At 43.0% G+C, this 24,091-nt stretch overlaps 1 protein-coding gene across 1 annotated transcript in view; it reads left to right on the top strand.

The window, feature by feature from the left end:
* Positions 1–24,091, top strand: part of LOC140427719 (bromodomain and WD repeat-containing protein 3-like) — a 236,332-nt gene that overhangs the window by 132,869 nt on the left and 79,372 nt on the right. The window contains exons 24-28 of the mRNA XM_072513258.1: positions 683–799; positions 7,886–7,993; positions 9,923–10,047; positions 11,534–11,616; positions 12,760–12,871. Of these exons, the coding sequence (XP_072369359.1) occupies positions 683–799; positions 7,886–7,993; positions 9,923–10,047; positions 11,534–11,616; positions 12,760–12,871 (545 nt within the window). The remainder of the gene's footprint in view (positions 1–682; positions 800–7,885; positions 7,994–9,922; positions 10,048–11,533; positions 11,617–12,759; positions 12,872–24,091) is intronic.

Raw genomic sequence — 24,091 nt, 5'->3', positions numbered from 1 at the left:
TATTTGGTTGGGGTGAGACAAACAGGAGTGCTTCCTGCATTGAAATGTGTTAGAATGCAGATGGCTGGCTCTAGTGAGGTCTTATAAATTGAATCATTTATTTAAAAGATCCTGAGGTATCTTGACCGGATTGATGTGGACAGGAATATTTTTTCTTGTGGCAGAATCTAGTAGTAGGACCCACTGTTTAAAAATAAAGGGTTACCCATTTAGGACAGATGAGAAGAATTGTTTTTCTCTGAGGGTTGAGCCTTTTGAACTCTCTTCTGCAGAAAGTGGTAGAAGCAGAGTCTTTGAATATTTTTAAGGCAGAGGTAGATCGATTCTAAGGGGTGAAAGGTTATCACAGGTCAGAGGGAGGGTGGAGTTGAGGTTACAATATCAGCCATGATCTTCTTGAATGGTGGAACAGGTTCCAAGGGCTGAGTGGCCTACTCCTCCTAAATAGTATGGTTGTATGTTCATCTAAATTGTATATTCATTAATTCACCTAACTTGTATATTCATTAATAACTATCCCAAGTTCCCAACGTACCATGTCTCGCGAACATATGTGGTAATTGGTGCTAAGAAACAATAGTTCTTCAAGAAACAAACATTTTTAAGTTGGGGAGAGAATAGGTCTGTCTATGGTGGTGTGTGTCTGCAATTACTGTGCTTTGTTTTCCTTCTTGCAATGCAGAGACCAAATCCTGTGCCAACTGGGGAAGGTACAATTTTAGAGGAATGGCATCCACCGAAATGGATCACAGATACTGTACCGCGCAGGTCACCTTATGTTCCACAAATGGGTGATGAGGTAAGAAAACTGGCAATCCGTTACAAATGATAATATAGCAGGAATTGTTTTGATGACATGCGATCTCTAAATTTACATATCAGGATATTACCGAAAGTGTAAATAAGGGAATTTTATTGAGATTCTATTTGTGTACACAAAATAATTAAATCCTGATATCTGAAGCAGAAGCTTCATCAAGTGCATGATCCTTAGTCATGAGTCTAATATTAAACTTTGCAAATCCAAATATATTGTGTTACCCCATCATGGCATCTATGGCGTCATTCCCTGTTATCATGAAAATGTGTGCGCACAATGGTGCCGCTTTTGTATTTCCCTTACTTTTTAATATGCCTCGTTGTAATCCACCCAGACTGGGAGTTTTATCCTGTTAATTTAATTAGTTCATCAATTAATACCACCCCTTTTTAAATAGCTTCTTATCTTATTTGATCGCCTCTAATATCCAGTCACACGGTCCTGGTAGTTATTTGTTGAGACTTCCGGTGGCGGCCATGGAGAGAGTGGTCGCATATTTGCCAGCTCCCGCTCATGGTGGTCTTTTTGTGGCCTTTACCGTTTTGTCGCAGGAATTTTGTAGGAAAAAGGTACAGAAGTGAGAGCAGAAGAGAGTGACCCCTAGTTTATGGAGCTGCGGTCCAGAAGTGCCCGGGAAAAGCGAACCATTTGGTTGAGGCGAGTGTGGTGTGGACAACGCACGTGGAGATGGCGGACGGGCAGGGTCTGGCCCCGTCGGCTCAATGGTCAATGGACCAGTTGGTGAAACTGAAGAGAAAATGCTGGAAAATTTGGTTGGTGAGCTTCCTAAATGAGAAGTTCACCCAACAACGGAATTAAGTGTGGAGAACCTGGCCCGGGCGGTGGATTCGATCAAGGCGGTGGTTGACCGCATGGAGACGAGACTGGCAGCTCAGGTACAGGCAATCCAGAAGTTGGAGGAGCAGGCGAGGGATCATGAGGATCAGTCCACCTCGATGGCAGCCGAGATTGGGCTGATGCGTGACCAGCAGAAGCGACTGCTGGAGAAAGTAGAGGACCTGGAGAACTGTTCTCTGAGGCAGAACGTGCAAATCGTGAGCCTGCCGGAGGGAATCGAAGGATTGGATGCGGGTGCCTATGTTGGGAAGATGCTGGAAAGGCTGCTCCGGGAAGGTGTATTTGACTGCCACCGAGGATAATGGTGGTACGGGTTGCATCAGTTTCTGGACAAGGAATGCATCATGAGGTGGCCAGGCAGACGAGGCGATGTATTTGGGAAGACGTCTAGATTCGGGTGTACCAAGACCTGGGAGCAAAGCTCGCGAAGAGGAGGTCGAGTTTTAATAGGGTCAAATCGGCCCTGTACAAGAAGGGCGTAAACGTTCGGTCTACTGTACCCGGCCCGCCTATGGGGGCCGGGAGTTGTACTTTGGCTCGGCGGAGGAGGCAGCGGACTTTATGAAGGAGAATGGACTATGTTGTGAGAAACTTTGGGTTTATGTTGTTTGGATTTGTTTCATTTTTTTTCCCCGTTCTTCAGTCCTGTTTGGGGTGAGGTCGGTTTGCAGTGCTTTGGTAAGGGCTGAAGGATGGGTCTCTGCGTTCGGACCTTGGGAGGGATTGTTTGTTTGTTTTTACTTCTTGCCTTTGTTTTGACTGTTTGCACTAACCGCGGGGGCAGGGGAATCAGTGGGGGGTAGGATGCTAGGCGTTATGGGCGGGGCTGCCAGGCTAACAGGGCGGGCTAGTTCACGGAACCAATGTGGGGGATGAGCTGAAGATCGATTGGGGGGTGGGCTTGTACTGCTGACGGGGAGGGGACTTTCAAAGTGGAGGAGGGTTGATGACGGTAGTTGCCCAAAGGTGGGCTAGGGGAGGTGCGGGGCATGGGCCGCAGACTGGCCTAGGAGAGGTTGTGGTTGATTGGCAGGGGAGGTGGGCGGGGTGCCCCCCCCTCGCCCCAGACTGGACTGTTCACATGGAACGTTTGGGGACTGAATGGGCCAGTCAAAAGGGCCCGCTTGTTCACGCACTTGAGGCAACTGAAGGCAGGCGGACGTGGCTATGTTGCAGGAGATGCATCTGAAGGTGGGAGACCAGATTAGGTTAAGGACGGGATGGGTTGGACTGGTATTCCATTCGGGGTTAGACTTTAAAACGAGGGGGGTGGCGATCTTGGTTAATAAGCGGGTGTCATTCGAGGTGGGGAATATAGAAGTGGATCCGGGGGGTAGATATGTTCTGGTTTGTGGGAAGCTGGAGGGAATGGCCGTGGCATTGGTAAATATATATGCCCCGAACTGGAATGACGTTGAGTTTGTTCGACTGGTATTGGGGAAGATCCAGACCTAGATTCACATTGACTGATTATGGGGGGAGATTTTAATACGGTCCTGGATCCAAGGCTGGACCCGTCGAGTTCTAGATCTGGGAAGATATCAGCTATGGCAAAGGTGCTTCGGGGGTTTATGGAGTGGGGGGTGGGGGGGGTCGATCTGTGGAGATTTGGGAGGTCCAGGAGTAAGGAGTTTTCATTTTACTCCCATGTGCATAAGCTAAATGTGTATTCCTTGATAAACTTCTTTATGATGGACAAAACACTGCTGGCTGAGATGGTAGATGCTGAATATTCAGCAATAGTGGTGTCAGACTAAACTGCATTGGGTGGACATGCAAGTCAGCAATGGAAAGGCCCAGCGCCCACAATGGAGGTTGGATGTGGGCCTGTTAGCGGAGGAGGAGGTATGTGAGCAATGTGAGGGAGACCATTCGGAATATATAGGGATGAATGACATGGGTGAGGTTTCGGCGGGGGTGGTTTGGGAGGCACTGAAGGCGGTTATACAGGGGTAATTCATCTCCATTCGGGCCCGTAAGGAGAAGGCAGATTGGTAGGCGAACGTTTACAGGTGGACAGGAGGTATGCGGAGTCTCCGAACGACCGGCTTTTGAAGGAGCGTCCGAGACTGCAGCTGGAATTTGGGCTCCTGTCCACAGGTAAGGCAGAGGGACAGCTGAGGAGGGTAAAGGGGGTGGTGTATGAATATGGGGAAAAAGCCAGCGGGACGCTGGCACACCAGCTGAGGAAACAGGAGGCGACGAGAGAGATTGGGAAAGTGAGAGATGCAGGGGGGGGGGGGGGGGGGGGGGGGGGGGGAGGAGGTGGTTTTGTATCCGGGGGGGGGGAGTAATGTATTTCGGGAATTTTATAGTAAACTGTATAAATCTGAATCCCAGCCGGGGAGAAGGGTATGAAGCGATTTCTGGGGGGCTGGAGTTCCCGAGGGTAGATGAAGAGTTGGTGGAGGATTTGGGAGCTCCAATTGGGATTGGGGAGGTTATAGGCGGGTTGGGGACAATGCAGTCGAGTAAAGCCCCAGGACCAGACGGATACCCGGTTGAGTTTTATAAAAGGTTTTCCAGGCTGTTGGGGCCGCTCCTGGTAAAGGCTTTTAATGAGTCCAAGGAGCTGGGTGTGCTCCCCCCAACGTTATCGCAGGCATGGATTTCCCTTATTTTGAAGCGGGATAAGGATTGGGAGAGCTGTGGCTCGTATAGGCCAATCTCCCTGTTAAATATAGATGCGAAATTGCTGGCAAAGATCTTGGCCACACGCATAGAGGATTGTGTTGTGGGGTTAATAGAGGGGGGGGGGGAGAGAACCAGACGGGATTTGTTAAGGCATGACACCTGACGTCCAACATTAGGTGGCTGCTAAATGTAATAATGATGGCGGCGGAGGGGCGTGAGGTTGAGGTGGTGGTTGCCATGGATGCAGAAAAGGCCTTTGATCGAGTGGAGCGGAAGTACTTGTGGGATGTTCTGGGAAGATTTAGGTCTGGGCAGAGATTTGTAGTTTGAGTCTGGTTGCTATATCAGGCACCAGTGACGAATGGAAGGACAAATCAGGATCGATCAGAATATTTTAGTCTGTGCCGGCGGACGAGACGGGTATCCACTCTCCCCACTACTGTTTGCCCTGGCCATAGAGCTTTTGGCAGTGGCGCTGAGAGCATCGAACATTTGGTGGGGGATAATGAGAGAGGGGAGTGGAACATAGGGTTGCGCTCTATGCTGATGATTTGCTCCTTTATATACAGACAGGGATTGCAGGAAATATGGGGATACTGGAGAAATTTGGTCGGTTCTCGGGTTACAAACTGAATATGGGCAAGAGTGAGGTTTTTGCGAACCAGGCAAGGGGGCAGGAGAGGAAACTGAGGGAGATGCCGTTTAAAGTGGTGGGAGGGAGTTTTAGATACCTGAGGATTCAAATGGCAAGGGACTGGGGTCAGTTTCATAAACTAAATTTGGGCATGATGTGGAGATGCCGGCGTTGGACTGACGTGAGCACAGTAAGAAGTCTTACAACACGGTTAAAGTCCAACAGGTTTGTTTTGAATTCAAAGTATCATCTTGCATCTTTGACTTTGTCTATATATATATATATATATATATATATATATATATGTATGTTTCTGGAACCCACCTCTTCATTCACTTGAGGACGGAGCTGTACTCTGTAAACTAGTGCTTCGAAACAAACCTGTTGGACTTCAACCTGGTGTTGTAAGACTTCTTCCTAAATTTGCACAGGTTGATTGAGCAAATGAAAGGGGACTTCCGTAGGTGGGACGTGCCCCCGCTGTCATTGGCAGGGAGGGTACTGACTGTGAAAATGACAGTCCGCCCGAGATTACGGTTTGTGTTTGTGTCTTCCAATCTTCATCCCCAAGGCATTTTTTAGGAAGATTAATGTGGCGATCTCGGGTTTTATATGAGCCGGGAGAGCCTCGAGGGTGAAGAAGGTCCTTCTTGAGTGGGGGCATGGGGAGGGGGGCTTGGCCCTTCCGAACTTTATTAATTACTACAGGGCAGCTAATACATCGATGGTTAGGAAATGGGTAGTGAGAGAGTGGTCAGTGTGGGAGCGGTGGACGCGGCATTTGCACGGTCATGAGTCTGAAGGCTTTGTTAACGGCACCTCTGGCGTTCTCGTCGGCTTGGTACTCCACATGCCCAGTGGTTATGTCAGCCCTGAGGGTGTGGGGGCAATGGAGGCAGCCAATGAGATTGGTGTGTTCACTGATCTGTGATAATCACCAGTTTGCTCCACGGAGGCTGGACGGGGCCTTCAGGAGGTTGTAGCGGGCAAGCATTGAGAAATTTGGGGACCTCTTCATTGAGGATTGAGGAGGGTTTCCCGAGCCTGGAGGCGCTGGAGAGGAGTTTGAGTTGCCGGTTGGGAATGGGTTCCGGTACCTGCAGGTATGTGATTTTGTCCTAAAGCCGCCTCCCACTAAGGGGACTAGGATAAGGTGTTGTCTAGAACAGGGGTTGGGGAGGGGTGGGTCTCGGAAATATTCAAGGAACTGATGGAGTGGGAAGGGGGTCCCAATTGGGGAGGTGTAGAGGAAGATCTGGGAGGGGAGTTGGAAGTCAGGTTATGGAAGAAGGCCCTGAGGAGAGTTAATGCATCCTCGTTGTGTGCTAGGCATAGCCTGATCCAGTTCATGGTGGTCCACAGGGCTCATATGACTGTGGCCCAGATGAGTAGGTTTTTTGAGGAGGTAGAGGTCAGGTGTGGGCAGTGTGGGGGGGGGGGGGGGAAGTCCTGCGAATCATGTACATGTGTTTTGGGCGTGGCTGAGGGGACTCTGGCAGGGATTCTCATGTCATGTCAGAGGTCCTGGAAGGGAGGGTGACTCCAAGTCCAGAGGTGGCAATATTTGGAGTGTCAGACGATCCGGGACCCCAGGAGGGGGGGGAGAGGCTGAAGTTTGGCCTTTGCCTCCCTAGTGGCCCGGAGACGGATTTTACTGGGATGGAGGGATTTGGAGCCTCCAAAGTCGGGGGTTTGGGTCAGTGACATGGCAGGGTTTCTTCGACAAGAGAAAATTAAGTTCACATGAAGGGGTTTGTTACAGGGGTTGGCCCAGAGGTAGCAGTCGTTCATCGACTTCTTTGTTAGGGTTTGGGGGGGGGAAGGGGGGAGGGGGGGGGGGGAAGAGTTGGGTGTGTTATTGTGGCATTTTTGCTAGTGTTGGATCTCTCTGTTTAAAATGTTAAAATTAAAAATGCCTCAAAAATATTTTCTAAAAAAAAATAGTTTTTTGTTATTTTTGCCATTTCACTCTGATTACCTGTGAATTTATCTTCCTTCGTGCCCTAACCATATCCTGATTTTTCTTATTTATGTCTGTAGGATACCTTACTAATTCTTTCTATATTCCAACAATTTTGTTAATCGTGATAGCTTTTTAGCAATGCTTTCAAAATGTGTGGCATTCTTGTAATTAATGTTAATGTCAATTATGATCACCATAAAATGTTTAATTGATTTCGCAGATTATAAAAGGATAGTAATTTACAACACAGACTATTTGGCCCATGGTATCTGTGTGAGCTGGAACAAACATTATCCATTTTAATCCCACTTTTCAGCTCTTGGTCCAAAGCCTTTTAGGTTACAGCAAGTGCCTTTCAAAGCATTTTGTAGATGTGATGAAGGGATCTGCCTCGACCATCTTTTCAGGTAGTGAGTTCCAGGTTCCTATCAACCTCTGGGTAAAGAAATTCTCCTCAACTCTCCTCTAATTCTTCTACCAGTTACTTTTAAATGATTTCCCTCCGACTTCTCTGTTAAGGAAAATAAATATTTTGTATCCACCCTATGCACCCCAATTTAATATCTCCCCTTTCTCTGTTCAACCTACCATATCAAGCCTTTCCTTATAGCTGAGTTTCTGGCAACATCCTTGTATATCTCCTTTGTAACCTGATCATATACTTATAATGTAGGGAGCAGAACTGCATCTGGTATTCCTGCTGTGGCCTAACTAGTTTTTGTACAATTCCAACATAACCTCCCTGATCTTGGATGCTATGCTTCAGCTAATACAATACAATAAAGTATGATGAAAACCAATGATGATGTTCATTATTCATTCGCAGAAGAACAATGTGTTCAGTTTTTAAAATATCAAAATTTGTTTGACGGAACACACTGCGGCATGACGGAGTATATTGTTCATTCAGTAACATTTAAAAAATTATACACTTTGGACCATTCCAAACATTCCTGAGAGGAATTTGTTTCAACAGGTTGCCTACTTTCGTCAAGGCCATGAAGCTTATGTTGAAGCCGTCAAAAAAGCAAAAATATACACCATTAGCTTACGCAAGCAGCCGTGGCAGAAGCTGGAGTTTAGGGTAAGACTAAAAAATCATTTTTGTAAGTAAAATTTGACCTGAAGAATTCATTAAGGGCTGTCACAGACAGAATTTTTGTATTTCCTTTTTGTGCCCATGTTGATATGTAAGAGGAGTGTGTTTTCTTCGGATTGATTGTTTCAATTAAATAATTCTAGCAGCAAGCTTAAAAGAAAGATGGTTATTTATTATCAAATTTGCCCCAAATTTGATGCAACATTTAACTTGTCTTACACACACTGTCACATACATGTACATGGATAAATATTAGATACAGGTGAAAGTAATGGACTGCTACGGCATACAAATATCTTTGTCTCTTTCATGGCAGACATGTAGCTTCTTGGACAAAGTTAATGCTTTAGTTGAAATGAAGGCCTGGTAAAACAAAGGTTTCTCAATAAGCTGAGGTTTCTTGTAGTCTAATTTGCAGGAAGTTGGATCTCGGGTGAACTTTACCTGTGCCTGGTTGGAGAGTCCTTCTTGCTCTAATAAGATCTTCCACTTTCAATGCTTTGCAGTTTATTATCTTGACTGCTTAGATGACTTCCAGCGAAATGGGTTTCAGTGGAACATGTAATAAGCCATGTTTGCTTTCTGTTTTTAAATCCACTAGAAGCTGCTTGCAAACAAAGCTATTTTCCAAATAAGCTTAGTAATTAGGTTCATTTATACATCTTATGTTATGGTTTTCAGACCACCTTGAGTTTAAGACAGCCAGTGTCTTTTTGTTTGAATGGCCCATTCAATGTACTAATACCCTTTTGGATTAGCTTCAGGAAAGGGCAACGATTCAGCATCAATCTGGAGTGTTCCTTTTATTCCATTTTTATACAGGGAGTGGTTTCAATCCACAATGAGCCAGGTGACCCTCGGGCAGCCACCATTTTGAAGTCTTTTGTCTTCAGTTTTAAAATATAAAAATCAATTTGTAATTCAAAACATATTGGGGCATAACAGTTTGTAAATCTGGAATTAAAATCTGATGATGACCATGAAACCATTGTCGATTGTTGTAAAGACCCATCTGGTTCACTAATGTCTTTTAGGGAAGGAAATCTGGCATCCTTACCTGGTCAGGTCTAAAAGTGACTCCAGACCCACAGCAATGTGGTTGACTCTTAAAGCCCTCTGAAATGGCCCAGCAAGCCACTCAGTTCAAGGGCAATTAGGGATGGGCAATAAATGCTGGGCCAACCAACGACACCCACATCCCATGAATGAATGAAACAAGAGGCCTTCATCAAGAAGTTTCACAAGTTAATTTCTAAATAGCAGTGGTACTGTGCATATGTAGCTGTACAGTATCAAGTTGCTAAAATATATGAAATATATCTGGTTTTAAAATAAAACTTTAAATGAATGTGCACATTTCATTCCCATTACCAAGGGAAGAATAATATTTTTAAGGACAGCCGTTATGTGATTTTTCTACCCATATAACCATGGTGTGAGCATAGACCAATATCAATATGCTCGCATTTCCATACTTGGCTTTAATCATAGGATGCTGGATAGTCATCAGTGTTAGGAACCCTTTTTCCCCTCTTTCTTCCATCTTTCTTCATCCTGAAATGCTAAAAGAAAACACTCAGGAGAGAATGGAAATGAAATCTGACCCTTCTCTGTTGCAATAGTGTTTACCCATTAGGCCATTGAGGAAGTCATCATTTGTATTGACATATGTTTTGCTCTTTTCCTATATTTGTTCAATGATGTTGAATCTGTATGGTTATGTCCTGAGTTATATTTTTACTAATGGTACAGATGTCTGTCTAATGTCATTCGACTATTAACCAGCTAAGTAGCACTTTGGATAGTGAGCATTGGCTGAGATTTGAATATGTTCAAGCTATAACTTTCTACTGTCAGGAATTACATTACTTATCAAACCTGGGAGATTTTTGAACTTATTTCTGTTTTAAACAGGATCAAGAAGTTTTGAAAATTGTTGGACTAAAATATGAAGTTGGCCCTCCTACACTATGCTGCCTAAAACTTGCTTTTATAGACCAGGATACAGGCAAAATTATGGATAAGGCATTTTCTCTGAAGTACGTTCACTATTCAATACTTTTAGTTAACTGTGTTTTAACAAAATTACATGTATAAACTTGATTTTAAAAAGTTATTGCTGCAATTAAGAACATGACTACAAATCTACTTTTGAGAACTGATTTTCAGGAACTTGTGGAATTATCCTTTGTTTTGTATCTTGTGTTAATTTTTCTTCAATGAGCATCTTTTATACATTGGAGTTTAGCCAATTCAACCCTTTCGACAAAAAAAATTGAAAAAACATAGCACTTGTGCTCTTTGCACATTTAAAATCTACACGTATGAAATATAGAAACTTCAGAATGGGAAGAGACCATTTAGCCTTCGAGCCTGTTCTGTCATTCAGTCATGGGTAAACTGTCCACCATTCTCTGGAGTTTTGAAACTTGAAGCAGCTACAGAGCCACTTGTAGCATCCAAAAGAATGGGAGCTATGGAGTCCTGCTGAGTCCAAATCAGCAAGTAAGTTAGACTATTTAATTCAATGCCTCATCGTGTACAGAAGTAGCACAGTGGGTCGCACTGTTACTTCACAGTGCCAGGGTCCTGGGCCCAATTCCCACTTCGGTCGCTGTCTGCGGAGTCTGCACGTTCCCCTGTGCCTGCGTGGGTTTCCTCCGGGTGCTCTGGTTTCCTCCCACAAGTCCCGAAAGACTTGCTGTTGGGTGAATTGGACATTCTGAATTCTCCCTCTGTGTACCTGAGCAGTGCTGGAGTGTGGCGACTAGGGGATTTTCACAGTAACTTCATTGCGATATAAATGTAAGCCTACTTGTGACAATAATAAAGATTATTATTATTATACAGAAGGGAAATCTGGTTCAGAGAGAGCCAAGAGACCAGAAAAGTTTTTTTAAATTAAGAAACCTCCAATAGTTAATAACTGGAGAAGTGATGATCCTCATTTGTAGAGGTAAATTTTGAGTAATCAAGACTTATCCCTGCATTAAAAATTCACTTTAACTTTAGTAGACAAGGATAAACTTTTGCTGAATGTTTAATTGCAGTCTAGTGATAGAGCATTACAACTTCACTCCCTTCATGTGTTTTAATGCTATGGCACTTGGTGACCTACCAATGTCATAGCTTGTGGAGAAGCAGGGGAAATGATTTCCGTATTTAACTGAACACATGTGGAACCTGAAAACTGCCACCTGACTTATTCTATAGCATCAGCGAGTTCTAGATGTAATATTTCATCAATATGTTACCTAGTAATGTCTACTTCTGCAAGTTTTAGTGATCCTCTGTATGTGCTTCTGCTGGAATGAATAATATTTTTAACTTACTAAAATAGTTATTTTTAACGGAACTGTCTGTTTAAAATTTTCTTTGACTTTGTTGCATTTCATATCTGCTCCACTTAATCCCCAATCTTAATTGGGTTCTAACCCCTAGTGCATAGTTAAAAACAGTTATCTACTGTCAACCGTTATTGCTAATTTTTTTTAAGGGAAATTAAAATGTTTTTCTTTGTTTCAGGTATCATGACATGCCTGATGTGATTGATTTTCTTATATTACGTCAGTTTTATGATGAAGCAAGGGAGAGAAATTGGAAAACTAGTAAGTTTTAATTTGTTTTCTAGTTTAAATCTGGTGAAAGAAACCGATCTTAGAAATTTGGGATATATTAGTCATGTTGAAGTCTGGATTTTTAATTTACTTTAATTGTTCTGAGGTTACCTTCCACAGGATGTTTGACACTTGGCTGGAAGTTGAGCTCAAGATTAACTCCATAACTTTCACCAACGATATACAGGTAAATCCTGTTTTTTACGAAATGGATAGGAGCCCAATCCATTCCGTAAAAAAGGATTTCCGCGAGGCAGCCTTCGGCCTAATCGACCAAAAAAATCTTGGAAGAAGTAGATTGGTACAAGTAGTACAGTGCTGACTGAGTTTGAAGACGATCAATAACCTACATAAATCAACCCACTACGGAAAGGAGACAAACAACCACAATCCAGTTAATAAATTAATCTAAATTACTGTACCCTGAGTAACGCCCAATATTGATCCTGTCACCATTACAAGTCCGCAAACATGTTTGTAAAATCGGCATTTCCGAAATATTGGGATTAACATCAATTCAGGATTTACCTGTTATCAACTTCCAGAATGTCCTTCAAATGACTACCCATTCACTTGGTTCTTCACTACAACATCACAATTGTGCCCATGTTCTGTTGGTTGGTAGATCCATAGTGCATTCATATTTTGTGAATGCTATTGATCAATACTTTTGTGACTTTTTTTAACCTCGAGATTTATTGCTGTGCAAGTGTGGGCATTGCGATACAAAGGCTGGAAATTACAACATTATAGTGGTTATGATATGGTTAAATGGTGCACATAGTACAGTTTTTGAGAAAACGCTTTTAACTGAAGACAGTTTTGGAAAAGTAATGAATGTCCTCCTTGATACGTGCTTCCTCCCCTCCTAACAAGCATAGCTTAAATTTCAGCCAGAGCTCCTTTTCGGGTTGATGGGATGCACACGATTTTTCTTGTCTTGGAACTATACCATACGGTAATATAACAGTCACATTTTTACAGCTTGTCTTTTCCTACATTGGGAACCAATGTGTATGGTTGCATTTTATTGTAAATTGTTGAATATTGTAAGCTTATTACTATTCTGAACAAATATAATCATAACTTCATCCAAATAATTAATTATTACTCATATTTCTTTTGTTGCTACAGGTGACAAATTTCGATCTATAATAGATGATGTTTGGTGGTTTGGGGCAGCATTAAGCCAGGAACCATTTCAGCCAGCATATCCCGATAGTCATTTCCAGTGTTACACTGTTCGGTAAGTTGGCAGGAACCATATCTGAACTCCAAAGTCTCATTCGATAGGTGTACAGCTCTTAAGTTTTTAAACGGATTTAATTGAGACCACAAAATGTGTGATCTGTAGATCAGCACAAAATATCCAGACAGAATAAGCACGAAGGATTAGGCAAAAGTCTACTTAATTCTCAGCAGAGGAAGAGTTACAGATGTACTCATAAATTTAGAGAATCATTGAATAGTTGGCAACAGTACGAGGGAAAGAGGGACCTATTCTGTTTGGATGACTCCACTTAAACCATTTTAGGACCAGTCCCCTGGCCAATCATCTAACTAGAGCTGAAGATGGGGCTTTAAGCTAAAAAGGGGAAGGGGGAAAGGAGGACGGTTCAAGTGAGGGGAAATGTATTATCTCAACTAGAAAAGCTAAGGCCATAGAGCAGTGTAGTATTTTAAGTGACGGTAGCAGAATGTGACAGGAAGAAACAAGTTGTTAACAGATACTGCCAGTGGTATTCCTCCAGGTATATATAACCAGTTGTGTATCTTCAATGAGAGGGATGCCATGATCCTTTGTGGAGTCTAGTTAATTACAATCAGGAAAGAGGCTATTTTGTTTAATGAGATGAGTTTAATTAGTAATTTCATAGTATGGCATCCTCTTGGAAACACTGACTGCAATAAGATAGAATTTCACATTGTGTTTGAGAGTGATATATGTATATCCAAAACTAGAGGATTGAATTTAAAATAAAGGATGACAATATGAAGGCAAATTGGCTAAGGGATTGGGAAATTATATTAAAAGGCATGGTGATAGATGTGTGATTGTGAGCATTATGGAGTCATAGAGTCATTGATGTTTACAGCATGGAGACAGGCCCTTCGGCCCAGCTTGTCCATGTCGCCCAGTTTCTATCACTAAGCTCGTCCCATTTGCCCGCATTTGGCCCATATCCCTCTATATCCATCCTGCCCATGTAACTGTCTAACTGTTTTTTAAAGGAAATAGTTGCATCTGGCAGCCCATTCCAGATGCTCACCATATAAAGAAACATTTGTAATTCTCAAGTCTAAATTCCATTGAGGATCAAAAACTCCATGGGAAAAGAGATACATCCATGTCTAACCAGAGGTTAAGGTAGTAATGGATTATAGAAAAGGCGTATAACATTTCCAAGAAGAAGAATAAGCCTGACTATTTGGAGAGTTGTAAATAGTGGGAGTACAGGATGACTATTGATAAATAAACCCACCAGAAATATAAAAGATTGTGCAAACTTCAACACATATTAAAAGAGAGAATAATGAAGGTCATAGTGAATCCCGTAATGCCTGAGGCGAGAAATTATAATGGGGATAAAGGAAATGGCAGAGACATTAAACAAATAATTTGTCTGTTTTCACAATATAAGGGAACAATGTCCTGCAGTCAGCACCACAGTGAAGCAGTCTGGGATCTGTGTCCTGCAGTCAGCATTGCAGTGAAGTAGTCTGGGAACAGTGTCCTGCAGTCAGTTGTAGTTGAAAAAAATTAACTGGGAAGCACCAGGGATAAATAAAAGTCAGAGCCAGTATTATAAAGTAAAGTGATAAGTAAGTAAAACAAGGATAAGTGTCATGTGAATGTACCTTTAAGAAATGTATGATTTTCAAATAGCTGCAGTGATGTCATTGCATGAGTGCAGCTGGGGTGACTCTGGCTTTTACTTTCGTTTTGAGCTGGAAGCTGTTTTGAGGCTGTGTGTTTTACTTCCCTTTTCGGTAGTTGGGAGCTGCACTTAGACAAAGCAGGTGTATTTTTGGTCTTTCTCTGTATGTTAAAAAGGTATTCAGATCACTTGATAATTTAAAAGTGCTAACTGTTCTCTGTAGAGAATTCAAACCTCCTGTCTTTGTTGAAAAGGGTATTTGGCTTATGGATGTTGTTAGGAAAGTTATTAAGGGTTACCTATAAAGTATTGCATCTGTGTTGGTAGTTGTCCTTAGTGTTGGGTGGGGTTGCTGGGTTGTGGGGATAGGGTGGAGGTGTTGACCTTGGGTAGGGTGCTCTTTCCAGGAGCCGATGCAGACTCGATGGGCCGGGTGGCCTCCTTCTGCACTGTAAATTCTATGATAATCTATGATAAACTGTTTATTGTGTTTATAAAATGTTAACTGAATTCCTAGAATAAACATTGTTTTGTTTAAAAATACTGAATGTCTCTGTTGCATAACACCTGGAAAGTGGGCCCTTGTGCTCCCCATAACCAAAATCTATTAAAAGTTGTGGGTCAGGTGAACTCCATGATATATTTTGGTGTTCTCTAAACACTGGTCAATAATAAATTGAGGGCTTGTGGGCTAAAAGTCCATCTTTCGTGATTGGGTTGGCTTGGTGAACTTGGACAGTGAGCATATTTCTGTTTCCTGTTCCGGTGTGGTATTCCAGTTTAAGTAGGGAGTGTGTTGTGGACATTTGGCTCTTTCAGAGGCTCGGACGTTTTTGGGGGTGGAGAAGGTCACACGCAGTACCTTACGAACAGAGTCTTGAAAAAGGCTTTTCGAGTTGGCAAAAACATTGCAGTTAACGTTACATGACAGCATACGAAAAGAAGAGGTACCTAGGGCAGTAGCTGGGAATTTAAAATTGCCTGATATACAGACAGACTAGTTAGAAATGGCAAAAATTCAGTTACAGCTTAAGCAACTTGAATATGAAAGAAAATTAAAGCAGCTTGAATACGAAATGAGGGAAAAAGAAAGAAAAAAGGAGAGAGAAGAAGAAAAAAAAGAAAGAATAGCCCTAGCATCATAACAAGAAAGAGAAAGGGAAAAAGAAAAAGAGAGAGAAAGTTCAGAAAATTGCCATGAAACATGACAGTTATTTAAAATTGGCGGATGTAACGAGAAAGGTACAGTTTGAGGATAGTGATGAGGATAAAGCGAAAGAGCGTCGTAGTCGAAGGCTTGGTGGGGATCTATTTAAATATGTCCATGCATTGCCACGGTTTGATGAGAAGGAGGTAGAAGCCTTTTTCATTTTATTTGAGAAGGTGACGAAACAAATGAAATGGCCACAGGACATGTGGGTATTGCTGATTCCAACAAAGTTGGTGGGTTGAGCTAGTGAAGTGTTTGCATCACTATCAGAGGAGGTATCTGGGACGTATGAGGAGGTGAAAAAATCCATCTTAGGTGCAGATGAACTAGTGCCTGAAGCCTACAGACAAGGGTTTAGAAATTTAAGGAAAGAACCTGGTCAAATATACATGGAGTTTGAAAGGATCTAACAGAGTAACTTTGATAGGTGGATAAGAGCGTTGAAAATAGACCAAGCATATGAAGCTCTCGGAGAAATTATACTTTTGGAGGAATTTAAAAATTCAGTTGCTGATGTAGTGAGAACCCATGTGGAAGAGCAGAGGGTTAAAACTGCGAGGTTAGCAGCAGAAATGGCAGATGATTATGAATTAGTTCATAAATCAAACCTTGGTTTCCGACATCAGTTTCAGCCTGTGAGGGATAGAAACTGGGGAAAAGAGAAATACTCAAGTGGTAAAGGGGATCTGATGGGAGTTAATAAGGAGAGTGTACCTCAGATTAAAAAAGAAATCCAGGAGGGTGGAAGAGAAATGAAAAGTTTCAAATGTTTTCACTGTAATAAACTAGGCCATATAAAGTCAGTGTTGGTGGTTGAAGGAAAGCAATGGGAAGGCTGATATGGTAAAACAGGATAAGCCAGTGCGATTTGCTAAATTGGTAAAGGAAAACCCAAGTGAAGCAAAGGAGGTGCAAAAGATTGTACAGCCTGATCAGGAGGTGATTGATAAGAAGGTGCCAGATCTCTTTGAAGAGTTAGTTTACTCTTCAAAGTTTACTCGTGTACCAGGAGGAGCAGGGAAAGAAGTCACAATTTTACGAGATACGGGAGCTAGTCAATCTTTGATGGTAAGAGATGAGGTGTTATGTAGTTTGGGAGGAATATTGCCAGAAAAGGTGGTATTATGTGGAATTCAGGGTGAGAGGAGTAGCGTTCCATTATATAAGGTGAGGTTGGAAAGTCCAGTGAAGAGTGGTGAAGTGGTAGTAGGATTAGTAGAGAAACAATCTTGTCCAGGAATACAGTTTATCTTGGGTAATGGTATAGCTGGTTTGCAGGTGGGAGTGATGCCTACTGTGGTGGATAAGCCAGTGGAAAATCAGACAACTGAAGTGTTGAAGGACGAATATCCTGAGATTTTTCCGGATTGTGTAGTAACAAGGTCGCAAAGTCACAGGTTAAGACAAGAGGAGAAATCAAAGAGTGAAGATAAGGTTGAAGTTCAATTATCAGAAACAATTTTTGATCAGATGGTTGGAAAAGAACAAGAACAGGTGGAGGATGTGGCAGATATTTTTAGTTCAGGAAAATTGGCGGAGTTGCAACAGAAAGATACAGAATTAAAACGGATGTATCAGAAAGCATACACAGAAGAGGAATCGGAGTGTATACCAGAATGTTATTACCGTAAAAGTGATGTCTTCATGAGAAAATTAAGACCTTTACATATGCAGGCGGATGAAAAGTGGGCAGAAGTTCATCAAGTGGTAGGGTATAGAAAGGATGTGTTGCGAGTAGCACATGAGGTACCAGTGGGAGGTCATTTGGGAGTAAGGAAAACTCGAGCTAAAATACAAAAACATTTTTCTTGGCCTGGATTACTTGAATTTTGTTGATCATGCCACACATGTCAAGTGATATGGAAACCTAAACCAGTGATAAAACCAGCGCCCTTAATATTCATTCCACCATTTGAGGAACCTTTTACAAGGGTCTTAATTGACTGTGTGGGACCGCTTCCTAAAATGAAAAGTGGGAATCAATATCTTTTTGACTATAATGGATGTGTCTACTAGGTTTCCAGAGGCCATTCCAGTACGCAGTCTTACAGCTATAAGGATTGTGGAGGAGTTCTTAAATTCTTGACTAGATATGGACTACCGACAGAAATACAATCGGATCAAGGATCAAATTTTACCTCCAGGTTATTCAAAGAAGTTATGGATAACTTAGGAATAAAACAATTTAAATCAACTGCGTACCATCCAGAATTGCAGGGAGTGTTAGAAAGGAGGCATCAGACATTAAAGACAATGTTGGGGGCTTTTTGTCAAGATTATCCAGAGGATTGGGATAAAGGAATTCCATTCGTACTGTTTGCAGTTAGGGATGCACCTAATGAGTCAACCAAATTCAGTCCTTTTGAACTAATTTTTGGTCATAAGGCAAGAGGACCACTTAAATTGATTAAGGAAAGATTGGTGAGTGAGCAGTCACATTATTGGATTACATGTCACATTTTAGGGAACAATTAAATAGAGCAAGGCAATTGGCTAGACAACATTTAAAAGTTGCACAACATGCGATGAAACTGGTAGCAGACAAGAAAGCAAATGTTTGTAGTTTTGCCAGGGGAGATAAAGTTTTAGTATTGTTACCAGTGGTAGGTGAACCTTTAAAAGCAAGGTTTTGGGGACCTTATCAGATTGAAAGGAAATTAAGTGAGGTGAATTATGTGGTAAGAACGCCAGATAGAAGGAAAGTCACCAAGTGTGTCATGTGAATCTGCTTAAAAGGTACATTGAAAGGGAAGGAGAGCAAAAGGAGGAGGTTTTAATGATTCTAACTCAAAGTGAAGAACCAAATCCAGATGACTTTGAATTTGACATCCCTCAAATTAAATTGCAAAATAAGCATGTTCTTAAAAATTGAGATAATTCCGGAGGAAAAACGAACTGACCTGAAAGAGTTATTGATATCACGTGGGCAAGTCTGTTAAATTGGGAAGTACTAAAATGGCTATACATGATGTTGATATGGGAAATTAAACAACATCCATATAGACTTAACCCTTTAAAATTGGCACAGTTTAACAAAGAAATTGAAAGAATGCTTAAACATGGCATAATTGAAGTGGGTTGCAGCCAATGGAGCTCACCCATAGTGATGGTACCGAAATTGGACGGTATCTAATGGTTGTGTGGGGACTATAGAAAGGTTAATGCAGTTATAAGAACGGACTTTTATCCTATTCCATGCTTGGAGGATTGCGTTGAGAAGGTGGGACAATCAGCTTTTATTTTACAAACTGGATTTACTGAAAGGTTACTGGCAGGTACCTTTATCCGAAAGGGCGAAGGAGATTTCAGCTTTTGTGACTCCAGATGGTATATACCAATTCAAAGTTATGCCATTTGGCATGAAAAACGCCTCAGCCACATTTCAACGGTTAACTAACAATGTTGTTTCAGGATTACCCAATTGTGCGGTATACATTGACGATCTGGTAATTTTTAGTCAGACATGGAAAGAACATTTGAAGCATCTGATGGAATTATTCGATTGACTTCAGGAGGCGGGTTTGGTGATAAACCTAGCCAAAAGTGAATTTGGAAAAGCCCAAATCACTTTCCTTGGCTGTACAATTGGACAGGGTCGAATAATCCCATGGGATGTGAAAGCAAAAGTTATTGGGGAGTTTCCAATACCTTCAGTGCGAAGGGAAATAATGCGATTTTTACCAGAAATTTGTACCGAATTTTAGCAGTGTGGCCGCTCCACTGACGGACTTGCTAAAGAAGCGTAGCAAATTTCAGTGGACAGCAGAGTGTCAACGGGCATTTGACAGCCTGAAGGCTGTGTTAACCACTGCACCTGTGTTGGCCATCCCAAATTACACACAACCATTCAAAGTGGCTGTTGATGCAAGTGATATGGGCGTAGGTGCGGTGCTCTTACAAGAAGACGACGAAGGACTAGAGCTGCCTATTAGTTATTTTTCAAATATATTAAATAAGCACCAGAATAAGTATTCAATGACTGCGAAGGAGACTTTGAGCTTGGTGCTGGCTTTGCAACATTTTCAAACTTATATTACCAGCAATTCGTCTGTCACAATTATATATACTGATTATAATCCAGTGACGTTTTTGGAGTGATTCCGGAAAAACAATGCCAGATTGTTTCAATGAAGTTTATTGTTACAGCCATTTCATTTCATACATGTGGCAGGACGAGAAAACGTGATAGCTGATGCTTTAACACTAATGTGATGAAGAGAAGCACGTTCAGTGGAGGAAGAAGAACTAAAATGGACTGTTATTATAGATGGTTGCATGTTTTGGTTTGTTAAACAAAAAAGTATATTTTCTGTCAATATCTCTTAAAGGAAAGTGAAACGGTGAAAAATGAAATCACCTTCAAGTTGATGGTTAATTTTTTTTTCTTGTTGAGGGGGCGATGTGTCATGTGAGTAAACCTTTAAGAATTGGTGTTTATCAAATAGCTGCAGTGATGCCGTGTGGGTGGAGCTGGGGTGTCTGGCTTTTACGCTCCTTTTGAGCTGGAAGCTGTTTTGTGCCTTTGTGTTTTACTTTTGTTTTAGGTAGTAGGGAGCTGCACTCGGACAAAGTAGGTGTATTTTTGGTCTCTCTCGCTCTCTGTTAAAAAGGTGTTCAGATCACTTGATAATTTAAAAGTGATAACTGCTCTCTGTAGAGAATTCAAACCTACTGTCTTTGTTAAAAAGGGTACATAGAACATAGAACATAGAACAATACAGCGCAGTACAGGCCCTTCGGCCCACGATGTTGCACCGAAACAAAAGCCATCTAACCTACACTATGCCATTATCATCCATATGTTTATCCAATAAACTTTTAAATGCCCTCAATGTTGGCGAGTTCACTACTGTAGCAGGTAGGGCATTCCACGGCCTCACTACTCTTTGCGTAAAGAACCTACCTCTGACCTCTGTCCTATATCTATTACCCCTCAGTTTAAAGTTATGTCCCCTCGTGCCAGCCATATCCATCCGCGGGAGAAGGCTCTCACTGTCCACCCTATCCAACCCCCTGATCATTTTGTATGCCTCTATTAAGTCTCCTCTTAACCTTCTTCTCTCCAACGAAAACAACCTCAAGTCCGTCAGCCTTTCCTCATAAGATTTTCCCTCCATACCAGGCAACATCCTGGTAAATCTCCTCTGCACCCGCTCCAAAGCCTCCACGTCCTTCCTATAAGGCGGTGACCAGAACTGTACGCAATACTCCAAATGCGGCCGTACCAGAGTTCTGTACAGCTGCAACATGACCTCCCGACTCCGGAACTCAATCCCTCTACCAATAAAGGCCAACACTCCATATGCCTTCTTCACAACCCTATCAACCTGGGTGGCAACTTTCAGGGATCGATGTACATGGACACCTAGATCCCTCTGCTCAGCCACACTTTCAAGAACTTTACCATTAGCCAAATATTCCGCATTCCTGTTATTCCTTCCAAAGTGAATCACCTCACACTTCTCTACATTAAACTCCATTTGCCACCTCTCAGCCCAGCTCTGCAGCTTATCTATATCCCTCTGTAACCTGCTACATCCTTCCACACTATCGACAACACCACCGACTTTAGTATCGTCTGCAAATTTACTCACCCACCCTTCTGCGCCTTCCTCTAGGTCATTGATAAAAATGACAAACAGCAACGGCCCCAGAACAGATCCTTGTGGTACTCCACTTGTGACTGTACTCCATTCTGAACATTTCCCATCAACCACCACCCTCTGTCTTCTTTCAGCTAGCCAATTTCTGATCCACATCTCTAAATCACCCTCAATCCCCAGCCTCCGTATTTTTTGCAATAGCCTACCGTGGGGAACCTTATCAAACGCTTTGCTGAAATCCATATACACCACATCAACTGCTCTACCCTCGTCTACCTGTTCAGTCACCTTCTCAAAGAACTCAATAAGGTTTGTGAGGCATGACCTACCCTTCACAAAGCCATGCTGACTATCCCTGATCATATTATTCCTATCTAGATGATTATAAATCTTGTCCCTTATAATCTCCTCCAAGACTTTACCCACTACAGACGTGAGGCTCACCGGTCTATAGTTGCCGGGGTTGTCTCTGCTCCCCTTTTTGAACAAAGGGACCACATTTGCTGTCCTCCAGTCCTCTGGCACTATTCCTGTAGCCAATGATGACATAAAAATCAAAGCCAAAGGTCCAGCAATCTCTTCCCTGGCCTCCCATAGAATCCTAGGATAAATCCCATCAGGTCCCGGGGACTTATCTATTTTCAGCCTGTCCAGAATTGCCAACACCTCTTCCCTACGTACCTCAATGCCATCTATTCTATTAGCCTGGGGCTCAGCATTCTCCTCCACAACATTATCTTTTTCCTGAGTGAATACTGACGAAAAATATTCATTTAGTATCTCGCCTATCTCTTCAGACTCCACACACAATTTCCCATCCCTGTCCTTGACTGGTCCTACTCTTTCCCTAGTCATTCGCTTATTCCTGACATACCTATAGAAAGCTTTTGGGTTTTCCTTGATCCTTCCTGCCAAATACTTCTCATGTCCCCTCCTTGCTCGTCTTAGCTCTCTCTTTAGATCCTTCCTCGCTACCTTGTAACTATCCATCGCCCCAACCGAAACTTCACACTTCATCTTCACATAGGCCTTCTTCTTCCTCTTAACAAGAGATTCCACTTCCTTGGTAAACCACGGTTCCCTCGCTCGACGCCTTCCTCCCTGTCTGACCGGTACATACTTATCAAGAACACGCAGTAGCTGATCCTTGAACAAGCCCCACTTATCCAGTGTGCCCAACACTTGCAGCCTACTTCTCCACCTTATCCCCCCCAAGTCACGTCTAATGGCATCATAATTGCCCTTCCCCCAGCTATAACTCTTGCCCTGCGGTGTATACTTATCCCTTTCCATCATTAACGTAAACGTCACCGAATTGTGGTCACTGTCCCCAAAGTGCTCTCCTACCTCCAAATCCAACACCTGGCCTGGTTCATTACCCAAAACCAAATCCAACGTGGCCTCGCCTCTTGTTGGCCTGTCAACATATTGTTTCAGGAAACCCTCCTGCACACACTGTACAAAAAACGACCCATCTATTGTACTCGAACTACATATTTTCCAGTCAATATTTGGAAAGTTAAAGTCTCCCATAATAACTACCCTGTTACTTTCGCTCATATCCAGAATCATCTTCGCCATCCTTTCCTCTACATCCCTAGAACTATTAGGAGGCCTATAAAAAACTCCCAACAGGGTGACCTCTCCTTTCCTGTTTCTAACTTCAGCCAATACTACCTCGGAAGAGTCCCCATCTAGCATCCTCTCCGCCACCGTAATACTGCTCTTGACTAGCAGCGCCACACCTCCCCCTCTTTTGCCTCCTTCTCTGAGCTTACTAAAACACCTAAACCCCGGAACCTGCAACATCCATTCCTGTCCCTGCTCTATCCATGTCTCCGAAATGGCCACAACATCGAAGTCCCAGGTACCAACCCACGCTGCCAGTTCCCCTACCTTGTTTCGTATACTCCTGGCATTGAAGTAGACACACTTCAAACCACCTACCTGAACGCTGGCCCCCTCCTGCGACGTCAAATCTGTGCTCCTGACCTCTATACTCTCATTCTCCCTTACCCTAAAACTACAATCCAGGTTCCCATGCCCCTGCTGCATTAGTTTAAACCCCCCCAAAGAGCACTAACAAATCTCCCCCCCAGGATATTTGTGCCCCTCAGGTTCAGATGTAGACCATCCTGTCTGTAGAGGTCCCACCTTCCCCAGAAAGAGCCCCAGTTATCCAAAAATCTGAAACCCTCCCGCCTGCACCATCCCTGTAGCCACGTGTTTAAATGCTCTCTCTCCCTATTCCTCATCTCACTATCACGTGGCACGGGCAACAACCCAGAGATAACAACTCTGTTTGTTCTAGTTCTGAGCTTCCATCCTAGCTCCCTGAAAGCCTGCCTGACATCCTTGTCCCCTTTCCTACCTATGTCGTTGGTGCCAATGTGGACCACGACTTGGGGCTGCTCCCCCTCCCCCCTAAGGACCCGGAAAACACGATCCGAGACATCACGTACCCTTGCACCTGGGAGGCAACATACCAAACGTGAGTCTCTCACGCTCCCACAAAATCTCCTATCTGTGCCCCTGACTATAGAGTCCCCAATTACTAATGCTCTGCTCCTCTCCCCCCTTCCCTTCTGAGCAACAGGGACAGACTCCGTGCCAGAGGCCCGTACCCCATGGCTTACCCCTGGTAAGTCCCCCCCCCCCACAAGTATCCAAAGCGGTATACTTGTTTCTCAGGGGAACGACCGCAGGGGATCCCTGCACTGACTGTTTTTTCCCAGTCCCTCTTACAGTTACCCACCTATCTCCAATCTTTGGTG

The sequence above is a fragment of the Scyliorhinus torazame genome, chromosome 8, assembly GCF_047496885.1.
Source record: "Scyliorhinus torazame isolate Kashiwa2021f chromosome 8, sScyTor2.1, whole genome shotgun sequence".
NCBI classification, from domain to species: domain Eukaryota; kingdom Metazoa; phylum Chordata; class Chondrichthyes; order Carcharhiniformes; family Scyliorhinidae; genus Scyliorhinus; species Scyliorhinus torazame.
This window is presented reverse-complemented; position numbering and strand designations above follow the sequence as displayed.